This window comes from Malaya genurostris, chromosome 2, assembly GCF_030247185.1.
Source record: "Malaya genurostris strain Urasoe2022 chromosome 2, Malgen_1.1, whole genome shotgun sequence".
NCBI classification, from domain to species: Eukaryota; Metazoa; Arthropoda; class Insecta; order Diptera; family Culicidae; genus Malaya; species Malaya genurostris.
In genome coordinates this window covers 297,500,630-297,521,440 of record NC_080571.1, presented here as the reverse complement: position 1 = coordinate 297,521,440, position 20,811 = coordinate 297,500,630, and the positions used below count along the sequence as shown (strand labels likewise).

General features: G+C 37.9%; 1 protein-coding gene across 3 annotated transcripts in view; it reads right to left on the bottom strand.

The window, feature by feature from the left end:
* LOC131430673 (serine/threonine-protein kinase GL21140) overlaps positions 1-20,811 on the bottom strand; it is an 86,490-nt gene that overhangs the window by 9,062 nt on the left and 56,617 nt on the right. For all 3 annotated transcript variants that reach the window (XM_058595822.1, XM_058595820.1, XM_058595821.1), the window contains exons 2-8: positions 8,875-9,242; positions 8,577-8,801; positions 8,390-8,513; positions 7,891-8,308; positions 626-723; positions 290-556; positions 66-215 (exon numbers count right to left, since the gene is read on the bottom strand). In XM_058595822.1, the coding sequence (XP_058451805.1) occupies positions 66-215; positions 290-556; positions 626-723; positions 7,891-8,308; positions 8,390-8,513; positions 8,577-8,801; positions 8,875-9,122 (1,530 nt within the window). In that variant the 5' untranslated portion in view covers positions 9,123-9,242. The remainder of the gene's footprint in view (positions 1-65; positions 216-289; positions 557-625; positions 724-7,890; positions 8,309-8,389; positions 8,514-8,576; positions 8,802-8,874; positions 9,243-20,811) is intronic.

Here is a 20,811-nt window from a genome sequence, read left to right as displayed (position 1 = left end):
TAAAAGGTGAAGAATTCAATCAATTATCACTAAGAACTAGAAAGCTTCACACGATGAAAACATACCTTAACGCCATAACCGGTTTCCATGAGGATTTCCGGTGCCACGTAGGTAGGCGTCCCGCATACGGATAGTAATGGTTCGGTAACTTCACAGGCTAGCCCAAAATCACCTAATTTCAGTAGCATTACGTTACCGTCCCTGTCCAGTTCGACCTGTGGGATGACATGAAAAATATATGATTATGATTTCTATCAATAATACAATTATTTTTCTAAAGTTAACTCACCAACAGATTTTCTGGTTTTATATCTCGATGTACGATGCTGAGAGCGTGCATGTACGACATCGCCGATGCCAGATGCTTCATCATTATTTTCGATTGATTCTCGGAGAACCGAGTCACCCTCGTGATTGCGTCAAATAGATCTCCACCCCGTACCAGCTCCAACACCAGATACATGTTGTTCATCGTTTCAATATCCTGTATCAGCTGGATGATACATGGATGGTTCAACTTTTTCATTACACGGATTTCTGCTGCCAGGTAGTGGCCCTGCGTGGTAAATTGTGTTCACGCTAGAGTAGTAATACAGATTTTGAGATCAAGCATTGATTATCTTACCTTTCCGGAACATTTTGATTTATCAATAATTTTGAGTGCATAGTCGACATTTGATGATTTGTCTTTCAGTTTTATCACTACCGCAAAGTTGCCATCGCCTGCAAACGAACAAAGGGAATGGTGAATTAGTTATACTATCAACATCTCCCGGATGTTGCTAAACACGCGAAACAAAATGCTTTCAAGACGTTTTCAAAACGAGGGGGAGAACTCCTCAGAATTTTGAAAAATTCTTGACTTTAGAAACCAAGTATAAGAGCATACTTCGGGCCAAGAAATGTAGCTATTGGAGACATTTTGTCGAAGGTTTGTCAAGAGAAACCTCAATGAGCACTCTTTGGAATACGGCCAGATGAATGAGGAATCGTAAAGTAGGAAATGAGAGTGAGGAATACTCGAATCGATGGATATTTGATTTTGCGAGAAAACTTTGTCCAGATTCTGTTCCTACGCATAGCATTATCAGGGAGTCTTCTCCAAATGATGGTTCCATTGATAGCCCCTTTTCAATGATGGAATTTTCATGTCTTGTAACAATAACGCTCCTGGGTTGGACAGAATTAAATTCAACTTGGTGAAGAATCTGCCCGACCTTGCAAAAAGACGTTTGTTGGAATTGTTCAACAAGTTTCTTGAGCAAAATATTGTTCCACCTGACTGGAGGCAAGTGAAAGTTATCGCCATTCAAAAGCCGGGGAAACCAGCTTCCAATCACAACTCAAATAGACCCATTGCAATGTTGTCCTGCATCAGAAAATTGTTCGAAAAAATTATTCTTCGACGTCTTTTGTTGTCAGATACTCAGACGGTTTGTTGTCAGATACTCAGTTTGGCTTCCGAAGAAATAAAGGAACGAATGATTTCCTTGCATTACTTTCGTCTGACATCCAAATTGCCTTCGTTCAAAAACAACAAATGGCCTCTTTTTTTTTAGACATTAAAGGAGCGTTTGATTCAGTTTCCATTGATGTTCTTTCAGACAAGCTCCACCAACATGGACTCCCAGCGGTTATAAATAATTATTTGCACAACCTTTTGTCAGAAAAACACATGCACTTTTCATTTGGCGACTTAGCATCATTCAGAATTAGCTACATGGGTCTCCCGCAAGGCTCATGCCTCAGTCCGCTCCTGTATAATTTCTATGTAAACGACATTGACAGCTGTCTCGTAACCCCATGTACACTAAGACAATTGGCAGATGATGGCGTGGTTTCAGTTACTGGACCCAAAGCTATTGATCTGCAAAAACCATTGCAAGATACCTTAGATAACTTGTCCGCTTGGGCTCTTCATCTGGGTATCGAATTCCCTGCAGAGAAAACAGAGCTGGTCGTCTTTTCAAGAAAGCATGATCCCGCGCAGCTTCAGCTTCATATGATGGGAAGAATGATCCAACAAGTTTTGACTTTCAAATACCTCGGGGTGTGGTTTGATTCCAAATGCACGTGGGGAGGCACATTAGGTATCTGATAACAAAATGCCAACAAAGAGTAAATTTTCTTCGAACAATAACAGGATCTTGGTGGGGTGCTCATCCGGAAGATCTAATAAAATTGTATCAGACAACGATACTTTCAGTGATGGAATATGGAAGCGTTTGCTTTCGTTCCGCTGCAAACTCTCATATTATCAAACTGGAGCGAATTCAGTATCGTTGTTTGCGAATTGCTTTAGGCTGCATGCACTCGACATCCGGGAGTTCTTCCATTGAAGGATCGTTTTTGGGAGCTTTCGTCGCGACTGCTAATAAGATGTGAGGTACTGAATCCCCTAGTTATTCATAACTTCGAAAGGCTAGTTGAGCTTCAATCTCAAACAAGATTCATGACAATATATTTTAACCATATGTCACAGGAAATCAACCCTTCAAGATATATTCCTATCCGGGACACCCTCCTAAATGCCCCTGACTCAACTTTTCGACACATCCATGCAGTGTGGAATCCCGGAACACCTACGCTCGATGGAAATCCCAAAAATATTTTCAATAAGTTCAGGCATATTGACTCTGAGAAAATGTTTTTTCACGGACGGATCACGAATCGAAGAGTCTACTGGGTTTGGTATATTCAACAATAATGTTTCGGCTTCATTTAGGCTTCAAGAACCTGCATCTGTTTATATAGCAGAGTCAGCAGCAGTTCATTATAGTTTGAGTGTAATCGTCACATTATCTCCAAACCATTATTTTCTCTTCACAGATAGTCTGAGTGCAATTGAAGCCATTCGTTCAAACGCTGCTGGCAAAAATGAACCGTTTTTCTTGGGCAAAATAAAACAGTGACATATTGAACAATAATGATCAAATCACAATAGTTTGGGTCTCGGCTCATTGCTCCATTCCAGGCAATGAAAAAGCCGATATTTTAGCCAAACGTGGTGCTATTGAGGGTGAAATTTATGAGAGATCGATTGCTTTCAACGAATTCTATAGCTCGTCTCGCCAAAGAACACTTGCCAGCTGGCAAGCTTCTTGGGATAAAGATGATCTGGGTCGGTGGATGCACTCAATTATTCCTAAAATATCGACAAAGGCATCGTTCAGGCGACTGGATGTGAGTAGGGACTTCATTCTTGTGATGTCCAGACTCATGTCCAATCACTACACGTTAGATGCGCATCTCCTTCGAATTGGACTTTCCGAAACTAATCGTTGTGCTTGTGGCGAAGGTTATCACGATATTGATTATGTCGTTTGGACATGCGTGGAGTATCGTGATGTCAGATCTCAACTAATAAATTCCTTGCGTACTCAAGGTAGACTATCCAATGTCCCAGTTCGCGACATTCTTGCTTGTCGTGACCTTACATACATGAAACTTCTTTATCATTTCATTAAATCCATTGGAGTTCCAATTTAAATTTTATTTTATGTTAGACTATTTTCTCTTCCATGAGTTCAACCAATAGCCAACTATATGATATTGAATAAAAGTGATGAACTGATACAAACAAACCTGAAATAGTTATAAGATCATGTACAAAATAAATGTGATTTATTTAATGTAATTTAAAATAGCAACTCGCTTGATAAAAACAGTGTTTAGATTAACTAACGAATACCAACATACTAATATGATATTCGAAATGTATTAGGTTTAAAGTACTATGTATTGTGGATGCCACGGCGAAGAAAAGCTTATGTATATTGCCTATGAAATGAACGTATTTATGAGAAAAAAAATCTCCCGGAGTAGCAACGTGAGTAAGTCTACCTAGCCTATTCATGGTTTCGTTACCCAACCCTTGTTGTGAACCACTTTTTTACTAACGATTTTCTTTGTAGCGATTGAGAAGTAGGGCTATTGTACCAATAGTCATCTCATTTGTAGAATCACCATGTTATCGATTACTAGAATTTCAATGAATGAATTGTGAAGAATACAATATCTTTGCTTCGGCTCTATGAAACAATACCGCAGAAAAAATAGTTTGGAAATTGTTCAATACAGTTGTTAGGGACGCGAAAATTCGCGAAACAACAGAGACAACAGATTTCACTCGAACTAATGGTTTTCGTACATGGGATATCTAATGGAGCTGAGGGGTACCGTTACCCGAGATGACAATAGTTACTTATCCAGCCGCGACAGCAAATGAAAATTTTGGGTGTCATTCTAAACAAATAGTGAAGAAATAAATGCCCAAATTGATGAGTTATTAACAGAATAGAAAGTAAAAAAATAGAATCTGTCATTTGAAATGTTCACGCCGATACAATCGTTGTCCCACCTCCCTCCTAAAGCTACGCCGCTGCCAACTGCTACTGTTTTATCAGGACAATCCCAAGCCGTGCACGTCTATAGTTATTCTTCAGAAAATTGGTTAGAAAGTTTTTATGCATCATCTCGTTCGAGGCCGGATAAAGACATAGGCGTGTTACAAGTCGTGATTCATACGCCGTCTTCACGTTCCGTCTGCCATCTGCACTCCGCCATAGATGGTCCTTAGTACCTTTCTTTCGAAAACATTAAGGGCGCGTTGGTCCTCTGCCAACATAGACCAGGTCTCGTGGCCATAGAGAACAACCGGTCTGATGAGCGTTTTGTAGATGGTCAATTTCGTGCGGTGGCGTACTTTTCTCGATCAAAGGGTTTTTCTGAGTCCAAAGTACGCATGATTTCCGTCCAAAATACGTCTCTGAATTTCTCTGCTGGTGCCGTTATCGGCCCAAATACACGAACTTGTCAACTACCTCGATATCGTCACCGTCTATCAATATTCGTGGTGGGAGGCGTAGTGTTTCTTCTTTAGAGTCTCTTCCTCTCATGTATTTTGTTTTTGATGCATTTATGGCCAGTCCGATACGCCTAGATTCAGCTTTCAATTCGATGTATGTTTCCATCATCTTCTCAAGGTTACGTGTCACAATATCAATATCGTCAGCGAAGCCAAAAAGTTGTACGGACTTTCGGAATATCGTGCCACTCGTGTCGATCCTCGCTCTTCGAATCACACCTTCCCCTAGCCCTCTCCGAGATTCGAAAGGACTCGAGAGCGTCCCAGATACTCGAAAACTAGCACATCGTACTATCCCACGTTGCTTGGACCAATGGCGTCAGTTTATACGAAAAACCGTATTCGTGCATTATGAATAGGTGTGGGTACGTTGTATTCACGACACTTCTGGAGTACTTGTCTTATCGCGAATATGTAATCCGTAGTGGTGCGGGCTCCAGTGATTCCCACTTGGTACGGCCCTACGAATTCCTTAGGTGATAGACGACGGCAAAGGATTTGGGAGAGTGCCTTGTAGACGGCGTTCAGCAATGGGGTTGTGCGGTAATTGCAACAATCTAGTTTATCACCCTTTTTGTAGTCGGGGCATACCATTCCTTCCATCCATTCCTGCGGTAGAATCACCTCCTCCCAAATCTTAGAAATCATCCAGTGCAGCGCTCTAGCCAGAGCCTTTCCTCCATGTTTGAGCAGCTCGCCTGGTAACTGGTCATTGCCCGCGGCTTTGTTGTTCCTCAGCTTGCCGATCTCCTCACTCATCTTCGACAGATCAGGTGCTGGGAATCTGTCTTCGGCTCTGTATCTTGTGCTTCGGTACAGCTGTTCCATCGCGATCTTGGTCTTCTTGGTGGCGCTTTTTCCTCCGGAAAACCGTATTCTGTCTGTATCGATTCTCGATCGCTCTCGTGCGGAGTTGCAGCACCTTTGCCCCTTTCTGCATTCTTCTCTTCGACCAACTGCTGACATTCGCCGTCAAATCAATCATTTCCTCGTACCTAGTACGGCTGCAGCAGTGCTACTCACGGCGGACCTTATATTCGTCCAGCCGTCTTCAAGAGTCGCCGCGCCAAGCTGCTCTTGGTAGCACTAGCTCCAGATGTTGCGCGTATTCCTCTGCAGTACGAACGCTACGTAGCTGCTCGAGATTGAGTCCCGACGTTCCTGGCGAAGTGTTTTGTGCACCGTCGATAGTTTTGAGGGCATATAAACCGTGACAAGGTAGTGGTCAGAATCAATGTTGGCACTGCGGTAAGTGTGGACAATGATGAGATCGGAGAAGAATCGTCCGTGAGAGCTTCAGAACTTTGGGAAACTTTTTTTTCTCAGTCTTATTTTTTTTGAGTGTAGAAAGTGAAATAAACTATAAAGGATCATTTCTATGATATGTGACCCTTTGCGGGAGCTAGGTAAAGATTACAGATGATTCACAATAAAATTTGCCTACACCAAAAATGAACCTTGGCCCGGTATTATTATTCCGGCCTGGAACCAAACTATCTTCTTCTTGCATTACAAAACTTTTAATTACACGCATAAACATATTTTTTTGTTCCATTGCTTCAATTTTTTTATTAGTTCGATAACAACTCCTACATCCAAATCATTTTGTCTTCTAATAGTACCGCTTATCTACTGGCATCCTTCCAACGGAAGAGATGCATTCCTCCGTAGATTATTTCACCTGAAGCAGTCTATTTTTCTTCTTTAGAAATATTTAAGAATATTTTAGAGAATTTCTATTGTTATGAAAATGAAAATAGGAACTTTGTCATGCTATATGATTTCCGCCAATTGCGTTAACTTAATGCAGACCCTGTCAGCTCGGAGCAAAATACATCTTCAGTTCAGCAACGCCATCGGCATCACATTCAACGTTTATGTAAATTGTATGAGTACGCAGTCCTGCTATTTTGGCGCGCACATATTTGACATTTCTCTTCCCTACTTCTATGCGCGAGATTCGATGCGGACTCACCTGAGGGCGCCATGCTCACAAAACAGGATTTGTTCGGGAAATGTGATAGCTGGATATCTTGTTAATATGATATCTTTACTTAACGTTTGCTAAGCGGTTCAAATTGAATTGTTTAAGTTTTCACTAAGCAGTTCAATTTGATGAGTCGAGGACGAAACGTAAAGAATAACTATACGAGTCGTAATTTCAACAAATAATTCATTTTTTTTGTTCTAATTTCCCTGGAAGTGGCTACTTTTAAATAAACGCTCTATGTACGATTTTTAAGGAATCGCAATCGTCTTTCTCTATTGCAAAGATATAGAATATATTTGACTTTTGATCAGAGCACCGGTGTGCACCTCTAGTGTCATATACCATTCGACTCAGCTCGACGAGATCGAATAATGTCTGTGTGTGTGCATGTGTATGTAAGTGTTCCTCAATTTCTCGGAAATGGTTGAACCGATTTTAAATTTCTAGGGCTCTTTTGAAAGCTACTATTATATTAAACTAGTTCAAATATCAAACGACTGACAATTCTGATTCCGAAGATATAATCGTATAAATGACGCAACCGACAACTCGATTTTTCTATCTGCACTTTTTTTTCAGAAATGTTCGATTCTCAAGTTCAAGTTCACACTTTCGTGAACTATCCGTGAGCAATCTAAATAAGTTTGAGTCGAAAATTAGTCCGAATTAGTGTTTAAATTATTTTAATTGAAAAGTATGGCAGGACATGCTATTCCATAGTCAAATAACAACAAAATTTGATCGACAATATGCGGACCTTCGTATAATCTCTGATAAGCTTAAGGATGTTGAATTGTGTAATAATTCCACGCAGAGAAATCAGTTTTGACATTTTTACTTTGTCGATAAAATTACTCTTCTCAGATTCAAAATACGTATAGAATAGTGTACCGAAACAGATATAACAATTTTTAGTAACAGTAAATTTGTATCCACCTTCTATCACGCTTGTTATCACCCCCATTAGTACTGTTTAAATATATTTTCTGGATTTACTCCACTTGGCCCCACCCTTCACTAAAATGCCACTTACCGATGATTGATCCGAGTGTGTACTTGCTCTGCAACTCCAGGGGTAACGAATCCGGCGAAATAACACCATTCAGCACGGTTTCATCCACGCACACAAACGTATCGTTGTGGCTCTTGATGGGCATTTTAGGTTTCGGTCCGGTCCGGGTGGTGTTGCTTCGAAGTGTTTTCTTGTTGGCCTGGATGATCTTCCGTTCGTCCGGTTCCAGCTCGAAATCATCGTTTCCGACCCGTTCGTTGCCATAGGCAAAAAACACATCTTCTTCGCCGAAGAAATCCACCAGTTTGAGCACCGGTGTTCCCGAAACGGTGAACACCTTCCGCACACAGCCGGTGTCCAGTTTGACGCATTGCGTGATTGCCGTTAGTACGTGCTCGTAAGTTGGACTGTTACGCTTATTCAGTAGCAATCGGAGAATCTGCGGCAAAAAGAGATGCGGTGAAATGTGATGAAGTTGTTTATTTAGTTTTTTTTATAACACAGATAATTGCTTGTTTACCTTGCGGGGTTTCACACCGTTACGAATTAGGGTAACAATCCTAGGATGGACAATCGAGCTGATCTCTTTGAGAGGTATAGTACCATTGGATCCGTTTTTGATAGGCGATAATGGACGTATTAGTCTGAAATAAGTTTTCATTGGGTGCTTGAAAAAGTAAAGTCAATTACCATTAGTGCAAACCTACCTAGACAGTCTATTAGCATTCTTATTTGCTGTATTATTTGTGTTGTAATCTATCTTTTTGAAACCTTCATTATTACAGGAACATACGTAGCTTTTGCCATCTTCAAGGTCTTCGAGCTTTTCCACCTTTTTCCCATCCAATGTGTAAATTGTTCGGATGGCCCCCGTGAGAGTTACACTATCTTCTAACAGTCTTGTCAGGTCCTCCGTTAAACTATCGAACGACCTGTGAATCAGGTAGTAAATATTTGAACAAATGTTTTAGACGACGAATTCAATCATCAATCTCAAACGTTTACCTATATCTCTCCCCCGACACCGGTATGGTACTTCCGGAATAGAACCTGTCGCCATTCCGAAAAAATCGTATTCGCTTAGCCTTCTTGGCTGGCGTCCTACTGCTTGAGATCCGTTTTTTGAGTGTGCTGGATTTGTTGTGGGTACCGCTGATTTCTAGATCAATCAGTTCTTTTTCTAGTTCCGAGTTGGAACTCGTCCGGCTATTGCTTCGACTGAGTGTCGAAGTAGTGTGGTTGCTCACCTCCATCCTTCGTCTGAGTCTACGTGAATTCTAACGTACACAGCTGCTAGTCCCGCTTCGGTTCCGCCGATCGGCTCCGTCGTCGTTGTCGGCAAAGACGACCGTGGAGCCACGGCTTCGTCTCAACTGGAAGTGATAAGAGCACGAAATGCTGGTGTTAAATGTTTGTGTTGTTGAATCGTGGATTTATGATCTAATTGGTCGGTGTTGATTCAAAGAGGAGTCGCTAATTTCAGCCGATATACTTCATGTTTATAAGACTTGACAAAAGTTACCGGCCAAGAGGGTGAAGGGGGATTTTCGAGTGACCCAATTTAGTTCTGGTGCGGCCTGACTTAAAACCGACCAATTCGCCAATTGAACTTTTGAATAATTTTCGTTATGATATGGAACTGGAGCAACCGAAATAGCAAGTAAATGTTATTCATGGTAAGTCAGTTATTTCGTATATTTGTCATCGCCATTCGTCACATAGCAAACACGACTACGTATTGTGATGTCTAAACATATCCAAACAAGCAGACAACTATAGTATGCAAAATAGTTTCACCTGTGAGATTGAATTTTCGTGATCATTATTATTAACACCGTTACTTTCGCTCTAAATTAGATATTCAAATCTCTTGCCTGGTTTCAGTTATAGTCACGGAATGCTATGCTTAAATATTCATAAATCATGAAGTTTGCGTTCTTCGTACACTTCGGGATGTAGGATTTTTTTTTCAGACGAACGAAAAAAAAGTAATGAATCGAAATGTTACTATATAAGATCCGTAATAAAACCATGCAGATTTACCTGAATAACTTCCAGCCTACAAATAATGGTACAAGTTTTTACAATCAGTACTGCGAATGGCAATTTAAAAGACAAACAGCAGAACATAATGAAGCTTTGTCGTTTTTTTTTATCGTAGCGTTTAAAACGATACAAAATTACGCCACATTAGTTTCACGTACGATGTTCGTCAAAGACCTGTTTATCTCTCTCTTCCCGGGAGCTTCAAGTGAGCACTTGCTGCAGGGCAGAAGCACAGGCATTTGTTTGCGATTTACATCTCGCACGTTCTGTTGTTTGTGAAGATGCGAGCCTTCAACGTTCGCACAAAGTTGGAAAACGTTTCCCATAACATAACACAGATTGATGGCTGCCTCACGGCTACCGTCATTATCAGTCACTTCAATCATGAAGTGCAGATTTCAGGGCTACATCCGTAATGGACTGACCTAGTTCTGTAGACGCATCCGGATGACTGGCGGTAGGATTAAGTGACAAGACTTCCACAGAATAATACTTGATGCTAACATTCTGAACAATTGAAAGGTTCATTCTGCTTTTGATGAGCAACAACATCAAAGAGCTTATTTGAAGTAAGCATTAGTCTCAAGATTAGAATATCTCAACCGAACTTAAAATTTTAAAAAACTTTGACCTTCGCATTCGAAAAGCAAATGTATTTCTAATAGTTGCTTTGAGAAACTTGAACGCTCAGAACACAAAACTGATTGCAATCAGTGGGCTATTATTTTTGAAGGCATTATCATAGAAAACAGATATACCGACTCAAACTGTGTGTAAAATTTGCTCAATCAGCGTGGCGAACACTTGCAGATGTCACCACGATCGACACTATTTTGGGTGCAGCATTCACATCACGACACTTCTTTTTGGGCGCTACATAAACTTTACACATAATTTTTGTTTTGCGGTTGGTTAAAATTACTAGTTTATTTTGTTTTCTTTCGATTGAATTCACGTGTTATTCAAACGACATCGAAATAAAGTTGTCTTCTACTCTCAGGGAAATCGCGTAAAAAGTGTTCAAATTGATGTAGTTGGAATAATACTAAAACAGGCTCGAGAATTTTTCTATCGTTCTGGAAAGTAGTTTTGAAAGCTCGCGGCGAACAGTCGGGTAGGTGACTGTAGTATTTCTAACGTATAGTAAATCAGAAATTTATACAGGATTTTGAAAAAATTTGTTCCATCCTGTATATCTGTTATCTATAATATTATTTATTACCATATAAATAAAATTTAATTTATTAAGATTTATAGTTGGGTGTTCAGTCACAAGTGGGTACTTTTCAGCCCTATTATATACATGATTTGATTATTACCGTTAGGACATCATTTGCTTCCGCAATTCTGTGATTTTTTGTAGGGAAAATTGTAAACCTACTTGTAATGTGTTATGAGGGAAAAGGACCTTATATACTAAATTACTAACTAATACAAAGAGCGAATCTATTCAATTGCAGATCGCATCGATTCTTGACGAACTTGGCGAGCCTGTGTAACTCATTTGTACTAAACCAGGTAAGACGCTTAACATCACTTTTAAAATTTTATTCTGAATCCATTGCAGCATTTTCTTCGTGATGGAATAACAGCTTGACCGAATTGGTACTGCATAGAGCATGGCTGGTCAGAAAATTTGTTAATAAACTAAAACTTTGTTCTTAAGACAGAGCTTAGAATTTCTGTTTATAAGACGATATAAACATTTTATATACTTGTATTACACTTCACCTGGATTCCTTTAATATCATCCTTGAAAGTGAGATTCAAATAATTTACTTGATCAGATCAAGTCAATTCCAAGCCATTCAATTTGATAACGTGATTATTGTTTGGTTTAAGAAAAGAAGCTTTAGGTTTACGAGGAAAAAAATTGATTTGCAATTCAGATTTACAATTCTGATAGCTAACCTGGAGAGTACGACCAGTTAAACAATTATGAATCATTTTGATCGAATGAATAGGAAAGATTTGATACATCTGGCAGTCAACTAACGAGACCTATCGATTGGAACTGGATTGGAACCCCAGCAAACCTATTTTTCTGTGTTTTGCATCACTGCTTATCCGGTAATTACGGAACCGGAAGTCGTAACTAGTTGAACTTCAGAAATTGTGTATAGAACTATAAGATCCTTCATTTGGAATTAAGTTTGTAAAAATCGGTTACACCATCTCTGAGAAAAGTGAGCAACTAATTTGAAATTGGAATTTTTACACTGTAATTCTGGAACCGGAAGTTGGATCAAGATGAAATTCAGGAAATTTCTAAAAGACCATTCATTTGAATCTAAGTTTGTGAAAATCAGTGGCGTCTCGTGACAAAAATTACGGGTTGTTCACTAAGCATGTGGTATGATATCAGATGTAATAGTTCGTTGTAAGTAAAGACTAAAGATTGGCGAATGAATGGGGCTTGTGTTCTTCAATACAACGAAATAACAATATACTTTAGGATGGGATTTTTTTAATTAAACTTATTTTGTATCATCAATACAATAGAAGAATTTGGTGCTTAGCATGTCGAGTTGCAACTAAGACATGGATTTGTTTTCAACTGCCATAAGCATAAGCCACAGAAGCCTCTCTAGAAGGTGTGTATCCAAGTTCGGTATCATCGGTACCATCCGACCTAATTTCATCGAATAATAAATATGCCTTCAATTTGACTGGTTGTACAGTGCACGAGGTGCACATAACGACGAGACGCCACTGGTGAAAAGGCACACACAAACGCATACACAGACATTTTGGGTATGAACTGAGTTGGGTTGGGGCCTTGGTTCAAAAGTCGAGTTTCACAGTGATTGCATAACCTTTCTATATGAGAAAGACAAAATAGGTTTAGAGTTCGGTCAAGCTTTGGAAAACGAACTGAGTAAATGTGTGTGTGTGTCTGTATGTGTGTGCAAAATAAAGAGACGTGAATTCAATGTGATAATCAATACATCTTTATAACTAAAAATATTGTAACTGTCATCAACCAAACGAAATTTTCATATCACTCAATTAAAGCTTGCTTCATTTAGAATTGGAACAAACTTTTGCTCATATTGTGGCGCTCCTGGTGGACGGATTTGAAAGTTCTTGGCGCCCACGTGTCGGGAATTTTGTCAGCTTCACGTAGGATTTTTGACATTCCGCAAATCTGTACTCTACTTTGTAAACAATCAACATGGAAGCCGAAAGAAGGGAAAAAATTGTGCACAGTTATTTGGAAAATCCATTGTGGTCTGCATCTAGGCTAGCTAAACAGCTGAAATTGCCCAGAAATACCATTGACGACGATTCGGAAGCTTCAAGCCAATCGTCGGAGTGGAACTGTCGACCGGAAACTGCGTGGTAAGATTTTTAAGACGATTAAGAAAATTCGGTGCTGCCCATAGTTCCGTGAGGAGAATTCGACTTCAGGAAGGAATCAAGTCGTATCGAGCAAGCAAACAGCCAAATCGGACTATAAAACAGAAAAGTGTGGTCAAAATTCGTGCACGGAAACTATATGACCAGGTGCTGATCAAGTTCGACGGGTGTCTTCTGATGGACGATGAAACTTATGTCAAGGCTGACTTCGGGCAAACCCCAGGTCAAAAATCTCACTTTTCTCTCTGAGTATCTATTAGTATTTGATTGCAGTACTTCTTCAAAAGTTTATTAATCAGACAAATCATATGTTAAAATGGAAATCTTTTGTGCAAATGTTTGATGTTGAACACTGATAAACATTTATATTAAAATTTAAAACCAATTTGAATTTGATTTGAATTGGAATTTGATTAATTTTATTAGTGAAAACAGATAGAGCAGATACATATTTTCTATGAAAATATCTGGCATCTCTGTGCACAGCCGATGGAACACACACATTTAACAGTGTTATGGTGACGTATAGCGGAAAGAAGCCAGTGCTACTAGATTTGCCACAATGGTTATTTGATTAGTATTTAACACGAAACTATTTGGTAATAATAGAATCCGAAACAGATTCATTTATATATAAATATAAATGATATAACTAAATTAATGTCACGGATACCAAAAAATACTTGTTGATGATAATTTAAAGAAGAAAAAATATTGTTTTTTATTTAACATTATGAGAAAACTTGGCAACCTTGCGATACGAAATGAGATGAAAACAAAGCGCAATCAAGTGAATTAAGTGCAAATTTTCATCTCATATTTTTCATTGCTTTCATTGCTTATCAGGTAATTTCAGAAGTCTTTAATCGTTGAATTAACAAGTGGAAAGTAAACATTACTAACTATAAAGTCATCCAACATTGAATAGTGGTGTAATTATGTGAAATAGTGATCGTGTTTTGAGACGAATCGATTAGTAAATATACAGAAACATGATGAATTGTAAAACTTCAGACGAAAGTGGTTCATAAATCAAAAAGTCAGTTTATTTAAAATGAAAAAAGCGATCGTTGAAGGTTTTTTAACTATTTTTTTCAATTGGAAAGTGTGACAAAACCTAGAATAAATGTTTTAAAACGTTCCACAGTTTTGTTACGATACGTTTAAAGATATGATTAATGTTCAAAGTTTTGAGGTGATTAATTTATATGAAATGGACATTTTTATACTAATCACCCTGTATCTCCTTAGCCGGAAGTCGAATCTGACTAAAAAGCAAGATGTTTCATAGGATTTGAGACTTTTCATTTGAATCTTAGATGGTGCTTAGATTTCATTTGAATTTTAGATCGGTTCAGCCATCTACGAGAAAAATTAGTTACATTATTTCAATTCCGTGTCACATATCATCCTGTTGATCTGGAACCAGAAGTCGGATCCAAATGAACCGTGCTGAAATCGATCCGAGGCAAAGTATCATGAAAAAGGATGCTGTACACAGTCTTTTTGATACTTAGAAACAATTGCATGTAACAGTATAAAAGTCGTGTTTCACGTTACTCCCAAGCATCGCGTTATCAGTGCTCAAAACTTCTACTGCTGGAATAGGGGGAAAAGTCGCTTACACAAAAACATCGATATCTCGGTTTTCACAGTGATTGCACAACCTTTCTATATGAGTTAGGCAAAAATACATTCTTGACATGGCGATTGAGCATATAATAATTGGTGCTAAAAACGATAAATATTAGTGTGTAGTGTAGTATAAAACGTTTATACTACACTAAAAATATTTTTTCCTAACAGTTCCAAATGCATAACAGATAAAAAGACGGAGTGAATGTTTGAGACAGTTAGAATGCTGTTAAGGGGGCACTGTATGAAACGGTTGAATAAAATGATCCATTTTCTTTATTTTACTGTAAAACAAAACTGAAAACGACAGAAAAGTTCCTTATAGAATATCTGTAGATGTAGTTTTGAGGAAAAGAAAAAGAGGTTTTTTTTAATTAAAAAATCGAAATGGTGTGTTCACGCACTTCTCTTTTTAACATCTAATAAAATAAAAAGAGATTCGTGTCAATTGGTTCAGTAGTTTAATTTTTATTGTGTGAACGGGCGATTTCGAGAAAACGCATTTCGAAGGAATGGCACGGCGCGAGTAAATTCAAAGTTCGTCTCAAGTTTTCATTTTGAAATTAGCTCAAAAATTATTTTCAGCTACTATATGATAAATTATGAGACACGTGTATCGGCGTTTTTGATGAAAACATTTTTTGAAGTTTTGACAAAATATAAATGTTAAAAAACTCATAAATGTTAAAAAACTCATAATATATGTACCGCCGCATTTCCCCGCCATGTTACAGACTCAAGAAATATTCTTACTACGGTCAAAACAACGAGAACTAATTTGAAGTCTCATAAAACTTTATCCCGAAGTCAGCAGATCAGTGCAAACTTAACATATCCTTATGTAAATGTATCAATATTATATAGAAAGTGCAGCAGGTAACCAAAATCTGTCTGTCATTTTACAAACCGAAAAAACGAATTTATATAATAAGCAAGCTGTCAGTAAATCAACACCTACTCCCGTTAAACTACAGCCGAATACAAAATAACCTGTGCGCTGTGTGCACGAAAGCATACACGATTACTATTATCACATCACAAAACTGTGTACGCTTACTCCATAGGCCGAATGCATGAACCGTGCCCCCTTGTGTCGGGGCTTTCTTCAACTATTCGTCTGCAGTCGTTTATGATTGTGCAACTATTAATATTTATCATTTTATATGAATTTACTATTCTCATTAGTTCTGGTTGATATTAGTTTCCGTTCGTTCGATGTTAATCGAATTACGAAGAGAAATGGAGAAAGCAAAGCGAAAAGTTTTCACTGCAACAAAATTGAACAAAACTCCGCTAATTTCCAATCAAAGGGAGCCTTGCACCATTCAGATTGTGTGTATAGCCAATTGTGTGTTGGATGTCTATGACGCTGGTTTTACTATTTATAATCTTGCAGAGGCACTCAAACATGAAGCAGAACAGTGGAAACTATCTAAACCATTATCTTGTTTTTGCATGTTTTTTCCGTTTCTGATACTGTTCTCAATTTGCTTTTAGGACCCGCTTTTCACATACAGTACCGAGTTGTTTACGGTTGTTTTCCTTTTCTCATCTGTTTTTCTTTCTTGTTTCATTTTTTACCACTTTGGCTGGTAGAAAGTGAGATTTTACTATAAGCTCGGCAACGCAACGCTATAATTAATTTGCTGGACTTGTGTGTATTCAACGCAATAGATTGCACGTGGTTTCTTCCGTCGTGTTTTCTCAACAAGATGGAACCATTCAAATCGTATGTAGGCCACAGTTACCCATTCAACGAAATTTTACGGTAATGCTCGTTAGATGGTCTTGGCAAACCTGTTAGTGTGTTCTGTTGGGACGTGAGACACAAGTACAGTATTGCAGGGAACGGCCCATTGGGTTTTTTTTCGAACGATGACACCAACAATTTTGCTATTAATTCAAACGTACGGTTAACTCCAGAAACAGTTTCTGTGGCAAATATTTCCCCGGCACAAAGTAAATTGATGAAGGAAAAAAGTCTACTATTCGCCTAACGTGTCAATGAAGTCAGTGTTTGTTTCTCTCCATTCAGTTTATAGGGCCTCGAATGAATGCTCAAAACTTTATAAAAGTTATAAAAATCAATTCATGTATGTGAAAATACGCCAGTATTTAATTATCATGTCATAAAGTATGTCATTACTGGTATATGTTTTTTTCACTAACAGTAGCATATTGCAACTTACGGTGATAATAGCATCGCATAGAAAAGAGGCGAAACGAGAAGAAAATGAAAATAAATGTGTGCCGAATACTTTGTAATAAAAAACCCCTTAATGATCACATAGAAGTTTATTATTGTAAGCACAGTGTACAGATCCAGTAGTCAGTAGTTTTTCGAATATCATGATTGTTAATGTATTTTGTTCAGTTCGCTTCCACATCTCATCCAAGTCAGTCGATAAAACAAAACCGCTTACGTTCGGTACGGAAGAAACCAAGTACAGTATTGTGTAGTGAACAATAGAACGTCCTCGAAATTAATGAACCAAACGAACAAAAGCTACCGCCGACATGAAAGAATACAATTAATGTTGACTTCAGGCAGTGCAAAATTCGACCTTCGATACGATACAATCTTGACATTAAACGTGTACATTTACTTCAATGCAATAAGATATACCTTCTTATGTGATTTTCGGTCAGGATACAAGAATTCTGTGCAAATAACTTGCTACCTATGACAATCAGATAACCACATGTCAATATTGAAAAAGCTGTTCACTACGGTAAGCCATGTGATATACTGGACAAGGAGACAACTACATCAAAGGACAGCGGTGTTTCCTTTACACCAACCCTAAGCAACCCCAGTACACATGTGACAGCCACCAACAACAATGAAGCATCCTTTTCAACGAAATGGACAACAAGGCGCATCTACAGCAACTCTCAACGAGCCCAAGACTACGATCAACAAGCGAAACGAAAAGAAAACGGAAATCACACACAACACTGACGATGAAGCAATGGATGATGAGATAAGCCACGAACAAAGTGACCCTCGATCCTCGTTAGATAGAAATGGAAGCTCATCTCCTCCTAGAAAAAGGGTGGCAACGAGATCCAATAGCAAAAAAAAAAAAACAAAATGTAAGCCAATCGGCCACGTAAAGCGAAAAGGCCTGAATAAATTTTTTTATAAAAAAAATGTATTTTGTTTAATTCATTTCAGTAATGACAGCTTTTATATTAATAACAATTCTTTGTCGAAAGTAATCTTTTTTAACATGATTACATTGGTTGAAAAGTAAAAGTTCAATTAGAGAAATAAATTTTAGGACTTTTTTGTTATTGCTCTAATTGCCTACCCAAATCTTCTGATTGACCTATGGCCTCTAAACCACAAGACCAGGATGAAAAAAAAATTACGGACCGTGTCATACCAAATACTTCTAATCATTCCCATCAACACAAAATGGCAGCATTCCACCATATGATTCACAGAATGCTATCCTTGCCCCTTAGAAAAGATGCTGCGATAAAAGAGAAAAACTTTATTTTCGAAATTGGAAAGTTCAATGGATATCCAGAGCATACAATTCAAACCATCTTCGATAAAACATTAAGACTGTTGAAAAAACAATCACTTACAACTTTGACCCCCCCCCCCTTCTGAAAATTTTAAAAGAATATCGGTGGACTTCAATCGAAACATTTCACACCCACTAAAATCAAAACTAAAAAAATTTGGTTTAGATCTAGTGTTCAGCAGTATGAACTACCAATAGAAAACTCTACTTGGTTCTACAAAAGATCCTACAGAGAATTTGAAGTAACAAAATAACTCTTACAATTGAACGAGAGAGTGGCCTTCGGGTGACGCTCATGTAAACATTCGAATTGGTTCAAGATAATGGATGAAAGGTAAATCAATCATGATAACTGAAATATAAATTACAAAATAAACATAAATTAATTGTTTCCTCTTTCAGTTATCATTTTTAATATTTCGAAACACATCCCAATACATTTCAAACAGTCGAAATTATCGATTTTAACTTGCTGGTGATAATTGAAAACTCAAATGAGAGCGGTTCGATTCACCCTCGATTTATCATTATGGTCGGAAAAAGTTTTGACTATCGAGTTGATGTTTATGTCTATTCATGCACACTTGCTCACTACCCACAGCGAAGACAAGGAAGACAATAAAACAGGTAGACTAGTTGACACTACAAATCGAGCAAGCAAAACTTTAAGTGACTAAGTACGGTTATTCAAAAATGAATTAGAATGGATATGCTGACTGTCAACGGCCATAGTTTAATTTGCATTTAATAATATTCGATTGAAATAAAGTTTTACCGCACTGATTGTTATACATTTTATGTAAATAATATCATAAGCAGAATGAGACTATTGGCTCACTGAGAGCATTTTCGTCCATTGATTCGTCGTCACTGTTTTTCTAAGTCGTTCGGGTTTAAGGGATTTTCATAAAATCAGTCAAATGTTCGAGTAAGAATACTGTAAAAAAAATCCTTATTAAGGTCTACACTGAAAAGAATTTACTTTAAAAATTTAAAATCGATTTACAAAAAAAAAAGATTTTTGATTTAAATAAAATTTTGTCCTAAGATAGGTGATTATGTTTTCTACCAAAAAAAGTTTTTCTAACAAAAGCTTTGTCTTATCCTGGTACTAATACTTTTTTTACTCATATCGGGCAACTAGCAATAGGGTATTCGGTGTAATTTTCTCACAAATTGAATTTCATTAAAATCTTGGATGATAATGACTTTCAGTTTGGTTTAGTTTTCGATAAAAATACACTAGAACCTAGACAAAACATTCGGTTTGGACAACAAATAGTTCTTACTAGAAAAACTTGTTGGCTGTCTCGTATAGAAAGGCTATGCAATTACTGCCGAGTGTCATATACCATTCGACTCCGTTCGTCAAGTACGCAAAATGACTGTCTGTGTGTATGTATGTGATTTTCTCGGAGATGGCTGGACCGATTTTCACAAACATAGATTCAAATGAAAGGGCTGTTGGTCCTATTGGCAGATTGTCGCAAAACTGATTTACCGGTAGCGACACCTGCTAATGAAAAATGGAACCAAGAAAAGGAGGATTGTTTCGGAAATTTTCATATCGGCAGTAGTGATTTTCAACATGCTACCAATGCATCTCAAAAAGTCACTGTTTGGTGTGGATTGTGAGCCGGTGGCATCGTCGGGCCGTACGACAAAGGCGACGATGGGCGGAACCATGTGATGATTGATGAAATTTTTTTGTCCAAAATGGAAGAATTAGACATGCCAACAACAAGACGGTGCCACATCCCACACCGCACGTGAAACAATGACCAAATTGAGAGCCGCCTTCGGTGAAGAGTTTATTTCACGTTTTGGTCGCCTAGATCGTGTGATTTAACGCCTTTGGACTAACTTTGGACTGGATAACATTTGCATGAAATCATATTCAAACATTAAGTTATATTGAGCGTTCTATCGATTCTAATAAAGATTTCATCTCATTTTTTTTTGTTTTTTTTTAATCAAATCCTATACCTTTCAAAAATCACTCTTTACAATCGAAGCCTGGTAAAATTTCGTTGTATTCAATATAAATTTCATTCTAGCTTGGTGTTCTTTCTACAACCGGTAATTTGACTTTTCTTCGACTAAGAAATGTAATCTGCTTAAATGCAGCACCTGGCAGCAAAATCAAACTGAAGAACTAAAAATTTCGGCTTCATGTCAATTTCATCGTTGTTACGAAAAATTTCGAAATGAAAACGCGCGAAGTCGGTTGCACTTGAATATAATCTAAAACTCTGCATGTGTTTGTCATATAAACACAATAAATAAGTCCACTTACAACACATCACTTTGAGAAACCCCATGAAAACGATTTTCATTTTAATTCTCCATCCATTTTTTTTTTGTT